The sequence below is a fragment of the Patella vulgata genome, chromosome 1 (assembly GCF_932274485.2).
Source record: "Patella vulgata chromosome 1, xgPatVulg1.2, whole genome shotgun sequence".
NCBI lineage: Eukaryota > Metazoa > Mollusca > Gastropoda > Patellidae > Patella > Patella vulgata.
This window is the reverse complement of record NC_065879.2, coordinates 55,674,932-55,690,045: the sequence shown is the minus strand read 5'-3', so window position 1 is coordinate 55,690,045 and position 15,114 is coordinate 55,674,932. Positions and strand designations below refer to the sequence as shown.

At 35.2% G+C, this 15,114-nt stretch overlaps 1 protein-coding gene across 7 annotated transcripts in view; it reads right to left on the bottom strand.

Annotated features, from left to right (window-relative positions):
* LOC126808777 (serine/threonine-protein phosphatase 2A regulatory subunit B'' subunit beta) overlaps positions 1–15,114 on the bottom strand; it is a 281,556-nt gene that overhangs the window by 42,954 nt on the left and 223,488 nt on the right. For all 7 annotated transcript variants that reach the window (XM_050533746.2, XM_056101922.1, XM_050533748.2 and 4 more), the window contains 2 exons: positions 9,601–9,750; positions 4,474–4,583 (listed from right to left, as the gene is read on the bottom strand). In XM_050533746.2, the coding sequence (XP_050389703.1) occupies positions 4,474–4,583; positions 9,601–9,750 (260 nt within the window). The remainder of the gene's footprint in view (positions 1–4,473; positions 4,584–9,600; positions 9,751–15,114) is intronic.

Below are 15,114 nucleotides of genomic sequence, written 5' to 3'. Positions count from 1 at the left end.
CCGTAAGCATTAACCATATGCCTTTTAGATTTTGAGTCTGTGAACCATAGTTTAATAGCCGGTTCAGAATTGCTGAAATTCAATAGGCTTCTTCGTTTCCCTAATTTAAATATTGCATATAAATTTCACAAAGATCAGATTTTGGCATTAGAGTGTTCACAAGGTTCAACAAAGTGAAACAAGGGCCATAACTCTAGACGTTATAAACGGAAATTGTTGAAATTAAATAGGCTTCTTCGCTTCACTAATTTAAATAATGCATATAAATTTCAGAAAGATAGGATGATAACTTTTGGGGTTAAAGCGTTCACACGGTTAAACAAAGTGAAACAAGGGCCATAACTCTAGAAGTAATAAACAGAAATTGCTGAAATTCAATAGGCCTCTTCGTTTCCCTAATTTAAATATTCCATATAAATTTCACAAAGATCGAATGTTAACTTTTGGCATTACAGTGTTCACAAGGTTCAACAAAGCGAAACAAGGGCCATGACTCATTATTATAAACGGAAATTATTGAAATTAAATAGGCTTCTTCGTTTCACTAATTTAAATAGGGCATATAAATTTCAGAAAGATAGGATGACAACTTTTGGGGTTAAAGCGTTCACAAGGTTAAACAAAGTGAAACAAGGGCCATAACTCTAGAAGTAATAAACGGAAATTGCTGACATTCAAAAGACTTCTTCATTTCACTAATTTAAATGATACATATGAATTTCATACAGATTAAATGATAACTTTTGTCATTCAAGTGTTCACAAGATTCAACAAAGCTAAACAAGGGCCATAACTCTAGATGTAATCAACAGAAATTTGCTGAAACTCAATAGGCTTTTTCATTTTTCTAATTTAAACGATACATATAAATTTCATACAGATCAAATAATAATTTTTGTCTTTAGAGCATACACAAGGTACAACAAAGTGAAACAAGGGCCATAACTCAAGATGTAATTAACGGAAATTGCTGAAATTCAATAGGCTTCTAATTACTAATTTAAATGATGCATATAAATTTCATACAGATCGGATAATAACGTTTGTCGCTAGAGCATTCACAAGGTACAACAAAGTGAAACAAGAGCCATAACTCACAGCGTAATTAACGGAAATTGCTGAAATTCAATAGGATTCTTCGTTTCACTAGTGCAAACAACATATATTAATTTCAAAACAATCAGATGATAAATGTAGTCTGTAGAGTGTTCACAAGAAATTGTGGACGGACCGACGGACGAGGGCGACGGCAATATACGACCACATTTCCATTTGGGCGTATATAAATTGTGACCTCTAAGAGTGTTCACAAACAATTGTGGATGGACGGACGGACAGGGGCAACGACAATATATGTCCACATGAAAATGTGGGCGTATAAAAATGGATGCTTTTTGGAAAAACGCGATTTCTCCTTCCGATATGAACAGATTAAACCAATTAAAGTATCGTTGAGTGGCCCAAGGATTGCACTGCCGTATGATACCCAATTCATACGGATACTATGACAGGCAGCAAAATATGGCACGCTGAAAATCAAGTATTTTCTGATTTGGAGCATTTTTGGACGCCTTTATCTCGAAAACTTAACCTAAAATTATTTTTTTTAACTTTCTCTATCGAGAGTCCCTCCGGAAGTCTTGTGCATGAAGCCACCCAATAAGACTTTGAAAATGCTCTATTATTTGTTTATTTTAACAGATTTTCAAAAAAAAAGTTATACATTCGGATAGCTGACCTAATTACGATTCTAACCATATGTAATAATTACTATTAGGGTTTCACACTGCGTAGCTTGTGTGAAACACTATTGTTTTTGTTAAGATTTTTATTAGGGTTTCACACTGCATAGCTTGTGTTATTCCAATTCCATTTTGATTAGATCTCAGCAACTGCTTGTCGCATTGTTACAATTTCTTCGGTTTTAGTGGGAAAGTGGGTGTGACTTAGAGGATAAAGCTATTTTGAACGTTCTGCAACAATGCGAAATGTACGAAATCACCGAAGCTATCATTTTTAGAAATATTGCAGTAATCTTAAAGACCACGTAAGATCAAAAATCTAAATTGCATGTATGTATAGCCCATGGTTACTATATCAACTTTATGGCAAGTTCACACCAATCTGATTAAAATTAAGTCCGCTGTTAACGTTTAAGTATCCGACACGCTTTTCAATTTTTCAATTACGACCTTATTCCGGTTGATTGGCTGGTGACGTCACAGGCACTACACATAGGATATACATTATCTATACAATATCTCACTGTCTGTACAATAAAGCACTATCAATACACACGGCAACTGGACAAGCGTCTATTGACGGTCCAATTACCACGTGACTGGCCTAATCATAATCACCGAATTATCGTCTTTCATTGGTATAGATTAGACATTTGTGATTGGAATATTTTAGAGTAAATTTAAAATGCTGTATCATGCCATAGATCAATTTAAGCTGCCTTTGTTTAAATAGCCCACGTGTCAAATGAAGATGACTCAAGAAATCAGTGCATTTACCGGTAATTTGGATAACCCCGTAATACTTGATATCCCAAACTTAAGTACAGAAATACAAATGGTGCCAGTCATTTGTCGATATATTCATTATTAGCTATATATAATAATAATAACCATTTCTATACATAAAGAACAACTACAGTGAATATGGAATTTTCCGATGACTATGCATAACATGTACAATACATCGCACTCATTTCTCTGCCAATCAACGCTTGATATCTTATTATCATGTACCGTTCAATGTACTATGGGTGTAGTAAATGAGGTTAAACTTCGCCGCGAAAATTGCAGGGGATCATTCGTGCCGTTTGGGGAGTGATTAAACTGTCAATGCAATTGTAAAATACTTTTATTATAAAGAAGATAACCGATGTTAGACATTATAACCTAATCGTATCAAAAACGTTAATCCATCCATCAATTAAATGTTGTTTAAACGCCAATCAACAAATAATACAAGGCTATTTGATTACAAAAACACTGGTGAGCAATAGTTATTGGGTATATAGTAATTTTAAACAACTTATTAGTAAAACTTAATTATTTTATACAATTAATGTGTGTGTGTGTATGATTCTACCATTAGTTCGTTCGTGAGGTATTACGCACATGTTCCACTTAGAGTGATGTCTTTGATCTGGCCGGCGTAAAAAAGATAATTACCTAATCAACATTCTTAATCCCACTAACACTCACTGCTAACACCAACATGTAAATTAATTTATGACCCATGCCTTTTATAGTCGGATTGATTAATTAATGACAGATATTAACGACACTACACTTTATGTGGAAAAGCGAAGTGCTCGCAGTAAAAACCACATAGCTGGACCCGTATATTATTTACATATTAAAAGTGTTCGTCCAATAAGTTCCATATTGTAAAAAATTAATTAAGAGTTCAAGACTTCAAAGTTTAAAAGTTGTAGGCACTCTAAATTGGATCTTAAATTAAAATGAATTACAAAACAAATTATTCCGTAGTCAATTGTTTTATTTAATTAGGGGGATTAAGGAATCCTTCAGACGTTAAAGAATACACACGCCGGCTGTATATAGGTTATTAAGGAATAAACATTCCGAATATGCATTCGGTCACTGTGACGTCACTGGCGCCTGAGGGGATTAAGAGTGTTTTCGATAATTGGCAAAGTCGTTTTTACGGAAGGTCTATTTTTACGACTTTGAGTGAAGATAACTGAATTAATTTCAACCAGATTGGCGTGAACTTGCCGTAAAGTGGATATAGTAACCATTGGCTACACGTATCTCTAAGTTTCCAGGCCCATCTTATGCGCACTTTAACAATAATCATTGGATTTTGACTTTCGATAAATTTTGGCATAGCCGGAGACAGGGCACATAGCTACGCTACTTTTGATTATCGGCAAATCTTCACAGATATTAGGCGCCAAATTTAGAAAATTTAAATTTTGACAAAAAACTTTTTTATTTATGAATATTTTTTAGTGTGTTTTACACAGAATTAAAGAGCCATCTGACTTGAGCAAAAATATTAATTTTTTTTGTCTCAGTGGCTTTCCTTGGCCGCCATTGACTTATTCAGTTTTTCAGTCCTAGATTAATTATTTATTGTTCGATTTGTATAAACCAAAGTTCATATGCTCTGTTGTCTCAATTGTCATTTTTTTTGTTACCGGTAGAGTTATCTGTCGGCACCGGAAGTGGCATAATTTTACCAAAAACTACAATTTTGACAGTTAGGTACCATTTTTCGAAAGCAAATATTATTTTTTTAAAAACTGATATAACTAAAAGAGTGTGCCCTTTAAAGGCGCAAAAAAATGTGAGCTCATTTTTTTTTAATTTCGATTTCATTTTCGAGCAAATTCGATTGAGAGGTGAAAAAAGGTGTAAAATTGACCTATTTACAACCCATTCAGGCTTTTCAGATTTTAAAATATGTCTACATAATAATAATAATACTTACATTTCATTTAGGTCATGTTCGTTAGCTCCTTCTTCTACAACCAGTATGTCATATTCCTCCGCTGCATATTTTTCCCAAGCAGATGGTTCCGGTCCATCGGTCTCAGGATCCTTTATCAGGAAAGAATAAACAAAACTATTTTTAATGAACAAAAGTCAAAGAACCCATAAGATCAGTTAACAAGCGGCTGCCAGGCAGGATACGCCCACATTTTGCAAGAGATGGATAGAGAACAAGCTAAACAAAAAGCAATTTTTTTTACAATCAGGGGCCATAATTCACAAATATCGAAAGGAACCAAGATCGTTGGGTTATAAACTTACATTTCAAGTTTCATCAAAATCAGTACAAAATTGTCACCTCTAGAGGGTCCACAACATTGATAAACCATATTTTTACGCTATTTGAGTACGAGGGGTGGCCATTTTGTCTGTCAGTTTTGGTCTGATTTTTACAAAATTCAAACACAACCATTCTTAGGGTGCGAATATTGAAAGGAACTGAGATCTTCGGGTTATAAACTTACATTTCAAGTTTCAACCAAATCGGATAAAAATTGTGACCTCTACAGTGTTCACAAGCTAAAAAAGTGATTTTTCGTACAATCAGGGGCCATAATCCATGAAGTTACAGTCCGATACATACCAATATCGAAAGCAACCAAGATCTTTTGGAGATAAACCTATATTTCAAGTTTCGTCAAAATTGGATAAGAATTGTGACCTGTAGTGTGTCCACAAACAGTGATGGGATTTCGCCTGTATATTCCGGACATGTCCGACGCTATTTTCCGAACGTCCACAATTGTCCGACCAGGAATATGCCCAATCGTACATCAAGATATGGTGAATAATATTCAAAATTCCAAAATTAGTATAGTGTACTGAGTGTATAACTAACTACCACTCAACCCGATTATCGTTAATAATAGGATGGATTGATTAGGTAATTAAGCGATTAACGTATTTATCGTGCTATACCGTCTATACACCTACCAGATTATCGTTAATAATGGGCTGGATTGATTAGGTAATTAAGAGATCAACTTATTTATCGTGTTACGTACCTTCTAATACACCTACCTTAATTAACTGCTTAATCTACCATGATTGACTGACTTAATAATCTTTTATTGGACAATTCGTCAATCTAATCTTAAACAGAAGTCATTGTTTCACCTTTGTTGGACTATTCATCAATCCAATAAAAGTGATTATAATTTATTTTAATCTACCTGTTTACCCCGTGGTTTCTACATTGACTTGTCGGAAATTTTAATCGCAGCATGTACCAACCGACAGCATGTATAATCTAGTCTTAGATGTCACATATCGTAAGAGTGTATAACACCCCAAATCAATGGACAATCATTTTGTCTGTGATATCTTTTACGTCTTTTAAGATTCCATAAAGAAATTCTCATCAACAGTGACACTTTTCCGTGATCTCGATTGCTGAACAAAAATCGCTTACAAGGCAGTGCTTACAATGAAGCTATGTGCTATGAGTCACATACTGACGTAGGCCATACGCTGAAGGAAGCTATGCCTTTTTACAAGTAGGTACGGATCGGCAAGCTTTCATTCTATCATATTACGAAAACACATAATTTTATAGGAATATTACTGGCATAAATTTGAATACCATACGGGAACCAAATAGGAAACATTTTTCCGTGGTCCCGATAGCCAACCGAAAATCGCTTACAAGGCAGTGCTTACGATGAAGCTATGTGCTATGAGTCACGTACGCCATACGCTGAAGGAAGCTATGCCTTTTTACAAGTAGGTACGGATCGGCAAGCTTTCATTCTATCGTATTACGAAAACCCATAATTTTATAGGAATATTACTGGCATAAATTTGAATACCATACGGGAACTAAATATGAAAAATAGCGAGGTGTTCCTATTTTTATTACGCGCGGATTTGAGTATTTTGTTGACATTTTATAAAGAAGAAAACGATTCTTATTCAGGAAGACACGTTATTTTGCAGGAATATTAGGTCTACTATTGTGAATTTGATGCTGAAGCAGAATCGACAAGCTTTCATTCAATGTATTACAAAAATGAGTTATGTTGTAGGATTGTTACTGACATAAATTTGAATACCGTACGGGAATTAAATATGAAAAATAGTGAGGTTCACCTTTTTTTTATTACATACAGGATTTGAATATTTTGTTGACATGTGATTTTTAATTGTGGTATGAATCCGTCAGCTTAAATAACGATAAGAGTTATGTCCCTTTATTTTCGGTAAAATGTCTGACAAGAAAAATTTTGAAATCCCATCACTGATCCGGACGGGTAGGGGCGACAGCAATATACATTCACTCAATATTAGAAAGAGCATTGGGCACCCAAGATATGGATTATTTAAAGTATATTAATAATGGTCAGCTATGAAAGAGATTATAAACAATAATTCTAATGGGATAACACATCAATAAACATTACATAATCAAGGCCCCAAGTAGTCACCTCAGTAAATAAGTTGTTGTTTATTAAAGATTTAATGTCCAATACATTAAATATGATATTATGGAAAGGGGTAAATAAGTTTTTGTTGTTGTTTGTTAGTTGTATTTTACGTCCGCTTCCAACAAGGTGATATCGCAGTAAATAAGTGAATGGCTGTCACTTAAATACTACCCCTTACCTTATTAACAACTATAAAAGATTATTAAGTTTAAAACACAATAATTATTTATTGTTACTAAGTAACCTCTACTATATTAAAGGCCTAGTGGTCTAGAGTGCCGCGCTTCATCCTCTAGCTGGCCCGTCACCTCTGGCTTGCGGTTGTGGTTTCGATCCCTGGTGTGAGTGTGTGGTTTGGGAGATAGGGGTGCCTTCTCAACCTTGTGGCTTTACTCCGGTTTCCTCCCACAGCAAAGACCCCTGCGCTTGCACTAAGATAATAAAAATGAACCAGATGCTGCGAGGCAGGATAACACCCACATTTTGCAAGAGATGGATAGAGAACAAGCTAAAAACAAAAACGTTTTTTTGTACAATCAGGGGCAATAATTCAGAAAGTTATGGTCTGAAATGCGTAAATATTAAAAGGGACTGAGATCTTTGGGATATAAAGATATATGTTTTAAGTTTCATCAGAATCGGATAAAAATTGTGACCTCTATAGGGTCCAAAACCTTCGTATTGCATACTTTTACACAATTTGAGTACAAAGAGCGGCCATTTTGTCGGGCAGTTTCATTTCGATTTTCCCGAAATTCAAATTCAACCTTCATTATGGTGAAATGGTGAAATATTTAAACTGTTTTTAAAATCAGAAAAAAAAATTATGACCGATAGAGAATCCGCAAGCTAAAAATGCAATTTTTCGAACAATCAGGAGACATAATCCAGGAAGTTCCGTTCGGATTTACACAAACCAAGATCTTAGTGTCTAATGATGATATATTAACATGTTTTTTTTAAATTGGATAAAAATTGTGACCTCTACATGGACGGCAAGCTAAAAACGTGATTTTTTGTACATTCAAGGGCCATAATTCAGGAAATTACGATCCGATAAGCGCGAATATCGAAAGGAACCAAGATCTTTGGGTTATAAACATGTATTTCAACTCTCATCAAAATCGGATACAAATTGTGACCTCTAGAGGGTCCAAGGGCTTCATATACCAGATGCTATACACTATTTGCGTACGAGGGGCGGTCAATTTTGTCCGGCAGTTTTGACCCGATTTTCACAAAATTCGAAATCATTAAACATTACGGTGTAACAGTGATATATTCAAATGGTTTTTTTTAAAATCGGATAATAATTGTGACCTCTAGACGGAGAACAAGCTAAAATCATGACTTTTCATACAATCAGGGGCCATAATTCAGGAAGTTAATATCAGATATGCCTGAATATCAAGAGGATCCAAGATCTTTGGGTTATAAACATGCATTTCAAGTTTCATCAAAATCAGATCAAAATTGTGACCTCTAGAGGGTCCACAACATTGATATACCATATTTTACGCTATTTGAGTACGAGGGGTCGGCCATAATTCAGGCAGTTACGATCCGATATGCGTGAATATCGAAAGGAACCAAGATCTTTGGGTTATAAACTTACATTTCAAGTTTCAACAAAATCTGTGAGTACAAGGGGCGGCCATTTTGTCTGTCAGTTTTGGTCTGATTTTAACGAAATTCGAACTCTACCATCCTTAGGGTGTAACGGTGATATATTCTAACGTTTTTTTAAATCGCATAAAAGTTTTGAACGCTATAGGGTCCACAAGCTAAAAACGCGATTTTTCGTACAATCAGGGGCCATAATTCCGGAAGTTATGATCCGATATGCGCGAATATCGAAAGAAACCAAGATCTTTGGGTTATAAACTTACATTTCAAGTTTTAACAAAATCTGATAAAAATTGCGACCTCTATAGGGTCCACAAGCTAAAAACATCATTTTTTCGTACAATCAGGGGCCATAATCCATGAAGTTTTGGTCCGATACATGCCAATATCGAAAGCAACCGAGATCTTTTGGAGATAAATCTATATTTCAAGTTTTGTCAAAATCGGATAAGAATTGTGACCTGTAGAGTATCCACGAACAATTGTGGAGAGACGGACAGGGGCGACGACAATATATGTCCACATGAAAATGTGGGCGTATAAAAATAAGACTTGTCGGCGATATCACCTTCCGTGGAAGCAGATATTAAACACTAAGAACAGCAACAGATTACAGGCAGTTGACCACAGGCAGGCAGTAGGACATAAAATAAAACCAAGTACGAACAATCCAAACCATAAGACAGAATTCGAAGTCCTAAAAAACGTTATAGGCAAAATAGTGTATTCAAGCAAAATAGTGTAATCAGCAAATGGACTTGTTGTGTGTTACTAGAATATAGACATATACAAAGAAGAAGTGAGTTCTTCAGTTATTGTATGTTCAATATTACACCTTATTGAATTGCAAGATGCTCTTCTTCCCATGACTCATGGAATGATGACGTCATTTTTGAAGTTGTTGTTGGTGCAAATGTGTCTAAAAACAAGGAAGTTATTGTCATTGTTGCATTTGTGGTGAACATCTTCCATAAGTATTGCATGAGCTTTGTATAGCACAATGATTTAAATCTTACCCTGATATTAGCAAAGGGGTCACGTTGTTCATGGTCCAAGAATTTATCCAGATTAAAGAAAGTATCAAAGAAAATGTCAGCCATTTTACATTTCTTTAAGTCTTTGAGAGTTACTTGATCTTTGACCTCTGGACGAACCAAATCCAACATCTACAATAGGAAACATGTAAAACAATAAACAGAGATCAAAGGGCAATGTTTTAAATCAAACCCCTAATTATAACTTACTGGAAACTGCCCTTTATATTTAAAGAGGACATATAATGACCAGACATGCCTGGAAATAACTGGTCGGACACGGACAAAGTTCAATCAAATTCCGGGAGTTTTCAGGTGAAACTTCCAAACGGTTTGTCATTTTGTCTGAGGAAACATTTATCGGCAAATTTTCCCAATTTTTGGAAAATGAAAGTACGGTAGACTGCTTCCTTTCGTGAATTTCTAACTTTACTTGCTATCATACATGTCACAACCCACAATCGGAAAATCCATAGTATTACTTTGGTCGAGTGAGGGTAGCTCTATAATTCGAAATCTAACTATTTTAACACCCAACGGATACAGGGTCATAACCAGAAAAAAACTATGGGAAACCAAATATTGACAGGGTCATGCCCGTTGGACAATCAAATATTTTTGATATCGTGGTTCAACTCCATGACTGAAGGTTCTACAATATCTCGAAGACGGGTCTAGTAAATTTATTGTACATGCAAAACTTAACAATTTTTGTCACGGGAATGTCACGCTTCAGAGATTTGATATTTTCTCAAAAAATCCAATGCCGATATGCATTAAGCAGTTGTCAATCGAATGGTGTAATTCGGTTGTATGTTTTTCCATACCAGTCAGAGGCCTACTGTTAATCACAGATTCGATTTCACAAAATAATGTTCTTAATGGTCTAGAATAATATCTATAGCTTAGGGTGGTGACCACTCTCAGACTATAGATATTATGCGTGTACCTTTTTTGATAATCTAATTCTTAGTCAAAATAAAAACAAAGACAATATTTAATTTAATAAATTTAATAACAACTAATTGGGTTACAAGTTACTTTTTGTTTAACTTTTTAAAATATGAAATAACCATATTTTGATATATTATAAAAAAAAAACTCTTAATCTAAGCAAATGAACAACTTTTTAAAATATGAAATAACCATATTTTGATATATACTCTTCAAAAAAAAGTAGGGGATATTTAAATAGTCATGGACACTTGACAGGCTTTGAGAGTATGTTCACAGATGAAGAACTTATCGCCCCACAGAACCACTGAGCTGCATGTGCGACACGCAATAGCGCTATACACATTTAAAAAACTGTTTGAATATATCACTGTTACACTTTAGACTATAAAGACAGTTGAGATCGAATTTTGTGAAAATCAGACCAAAACTGCCGGACAAAATGGCTGCCCCTCGTACGCAAACAGTGTAAAAATATGATATATCATGGTTGTGGACCCTCTAGAGCTCACAATTTTGATTCGATTTTGATGAAACTTGAAATACATGTTAATAACCCAAAGATCTTGGTTCCTTTCCATATTTGCACATATCAGACTGTAACTTCCTGAATTATGACCCTTGACTACGAAAAATCACGTTTTTAGCTTGTGGTCCCTCTAGAGGTCAGAATTATTATCCGATTTACAAAATGGTGTGAATATATCACCGTTACACCGTAATGATGGTTGAGTTCGAATTTCGTGAAAATCGGACCAAAACTGACAGACAAAATGGCCGCCATTGTATAACTCAAATGGTGTAAATACGTAGATCCTCTAGAGGCCACAATTTTTTTCTGATTTTGATGCAACCTTAAATTTATGCTTATATCACAAAGGTCATGGTTCCTTTCGTTATATTCGCGCATGTCGGATTGTAACTTCCTGAATTATGGCTCTTGATTGTATGAAAAATTACGTTTTCAGCTTGTGTCCTTCTAGAGGTAACAATTTTTTATCACCGTTACACCCTAATGATGGTTGTTACGGTCCGATATGCACGAATATCGAAAGGATTTTGGGTTATAAACCTACATTTGAAGTTTCAACAAAATCGGTTAAAAATTGTGACCTCTATAGGGTCCACAAGCTAAAAACATGATTTTTTGTACAAACAGGGGCCATAATCCATGAAGTTTCGATCCGATACATGCCAATATCGAAAGCAACCGAGAGCTTTTGGAGATAAACCTATATTTCAAGTTTCGTTAAAATCGAATAAGAATTGTGACCAGTAGAGTGTCCATAAACAAATTATGAACGGTCGAACGGACAGGGGCGACGGCATAATACGTCCACATGAAAATGTGAGTATAAAAAGGTTAAAAGTGGGCATATCTCTATAAAAACTCATTTCCTATGTGGGAACGCATGCCAGTGTTGAAGTATATTCTAACATTTTTCTCATCACAAATATAATTTCCAAATTTATGCGTGACAGAATTACATGTTTCTTTTGTGACGGAATTACAAATTTTTTTCGAAATTCAAGCATTTAGTAAGTCTTCCAGAAATTCCTTTATGGAATTTATGGAATTTTATTGCATTATATAGTTTCATATATTCTTTGAGTTATAGCCACACTTACAGCATAGAGACAGCGTATATGAAAAGAAAAATTTAAATCAGCTGTAAATCCGGTGAATTATGATAATGTTGATAGGGAACGAACGAGAAATCTGAGATTTGTCATGTTACCAAAACAGCTCAACTATTAATGAAAAAGAAATAGACTGAACGTTCAAAATCACAGAATGGGCAATGCCAATGACGAGAATGTGGGTGCAATTTGTGCCGTGACTGGATATCACATAAACCTGCGAAGTCCATATAAAATGAAGAAACCTGAGAGGAATGTTTGCTCCAAATGGATTTTGCAGAAAATTTCACATATATATAGCTAGGCGATATCCAATCCACGCATTGGAAGCAACGTCGAGTGATGATCCTGTATCAAATCGAGCTTTCTTAGCCAGCGATAACTTAAGTCATGACAAGAACACCCTTGTGTGACGGAATTTCTGCACTGTAATTCCAGCACAATTTGAAAGGTAATTCCGTCACGCATGTTTTGCGCACCAAAGGTCACTTCTTTGGGATGATTTGTTTATAAAAATTGTTTTTTTCTATTGTCGGGGCTAGACATATTTTGAATATTCTAAACTGCCCGCCATAAAATGTCTTGATTCGCAAATATAATGAAAAATACATAGTTTGCATTTGGATAATGTCAAAGTGGGTATCCGTCACATATAATGTTATAGATCTTATTTCATAAAATGCATCTGATGTAAAGAGTTCATCAGGACTTTTAATCATTCCTCTGATACCCCCCCCCCCCCATTTTATAAAATCCCCAATATAATATACTATTACTGTAGTAAACAGCCACTGTACCTTTAAGACTGCAAAATAAGGGGCACCATGTAATTCCATCACGATGGAATTGAGTATATTCCTATAAGGGGTACCATGTAATTCCGTCACGGTGGAGTCGAGTATATTGTATGGGTTTTGAAACTCGTTTGTATTCATTGAGCAAGGGATTATCGTTAATACTTTGGCCATATTATCAACTAGAGATTAACGGCTTCACCACACGCTGCGTGTGTCGACAAATAACTAATTTCGCTGGAATTTTAAGCAAAAAGAAAGATTTATGAATATGGTACTCTTATAAAACGCTCAAATAAAAGTGTATTAAAATGGTTTATGGCTATTTTGATCTTTTTGGTCGCCTTAATGCGTATATTATACAAAAAATATACATATGTCGCCTTAATGCGTATATTATGCAAATATATATATAAAGTCGCCTTAATGCGTACATTATGCCAAAATATACATATGTCGCCTTAATGCGTATATTATGCAAAAAATATACATATGACCCCTTAATGCGTATATTATGCAAACATATATATAAGGTCGCCTTAATGTGTATATTATGCAAAAATATACATATGTCGCCTTAATGCATATATTATGCAAAAATATACATACGTCTATGTCTATTTTGTATTGTTATTATTGTTCTTTTTTTTTAGCCCTTTGAGGGTTTCAGATTAGTTACTGTTTTTGTTACCTTGTTGTATATAATTTGATTTTTTGCTATTATACTGTGAGACTTCAAACACCAAGTCATCGTCTGTGAGTGTGGAGAAGAATGTACCATAAACCATGTCCTGGTAGATTGTGAATTATACAAGGAGGAGAGAAGGGGACTAGTGGGGATGATGGAGACCAACAACATACCGCTCAACACTAAGAACCTACTCTTTCCGAGACCAGATCTGAAGCTGCAAATCTTCGAACTAATCCACGATCTAATGACCACGGTTGAATTAAGTACAATAGTGAAGTAAGAGGGGGCTACAGTTAGATGGGCTCAGCATCTAAACATACCAAATTAGCAGGACAGTGGAGTAAGGGAGGATCACGGTTAGACGGGCTCGGCATCTAAACACTAATCCGCAAAAAAGACACCAAACCTGCAGAGTGGTATAGTGGAGTAAGGGGAGGCCACGATAAGACGGGTCTGGCACCTAAACACACAAAGATGACATCTACCAATCTAGAAACAAGACACATATATATATATGTCCGCACATATGCTGTCTTCACAGATCAACCACCAAATAATATGGATTTTATTAAATAAAGGGATGAACATCCAACTAAACCTACTCCATGGCCTAAGTCCGCAAATGGAAAGATTGCATAATCATATTCTAAAAACAGGAAGAAGCCTCGGCTCTCCTATGTCATGTCTGCAATATCACTTCTGTGGAAGTAGACATTAAAGCACCAGGTAGTAGTAGTAATGTTATACAGTAGAATCTGTATTAAGCAGCCACCCAAGGGAATTTTCACGACTGACCACTTAACAGGAGTGGCCTCTTAATAAAATCTCGGTGTTTTTTGTGCTGACATCAATTAAATATTACGTTTGGATGCATCAAGCGAACATCAATACTTGCATCGGTAAATTTGGCCGTCGCTAAAACTTGCTTGGAACGAAAATTCTTTGACTCAAATCTCTGACATAACTTCTGTAAACGTGTCATTTTGTATCAACAATGATACTACAGTCTATTGTGATGCATTCGATAATATTTATCCATTGGTGAAAATCCATGAATTAATTTTATTTTATCAAACAAGCACATGAACTAAAAACCATCGCTGAATTTGTCACCTATTATGAGGGGGGTTAACTCTGCATGTTATATTATAGGAGGCCCTAAAACGTCTGTTTAGCAGCAAAGTGGCAATGGAAAAGAGATACTAGATGATAGTGACAAAATTCGTCGGTACTTTTAGTTTATTTAATCAGTAGCTAATAAAACAACGAGGGGGTTGGTCGTTTAATAAAACAAAAGATTAATTAACAGATAATCCCGGGTTTATTGTTATTTTCACATTTCTTTTTACCTGATCAGCGGGGGTCCAGCAAATTAACTATTAATCATGGGATAAACGGGGGGAATTTATCGTGACC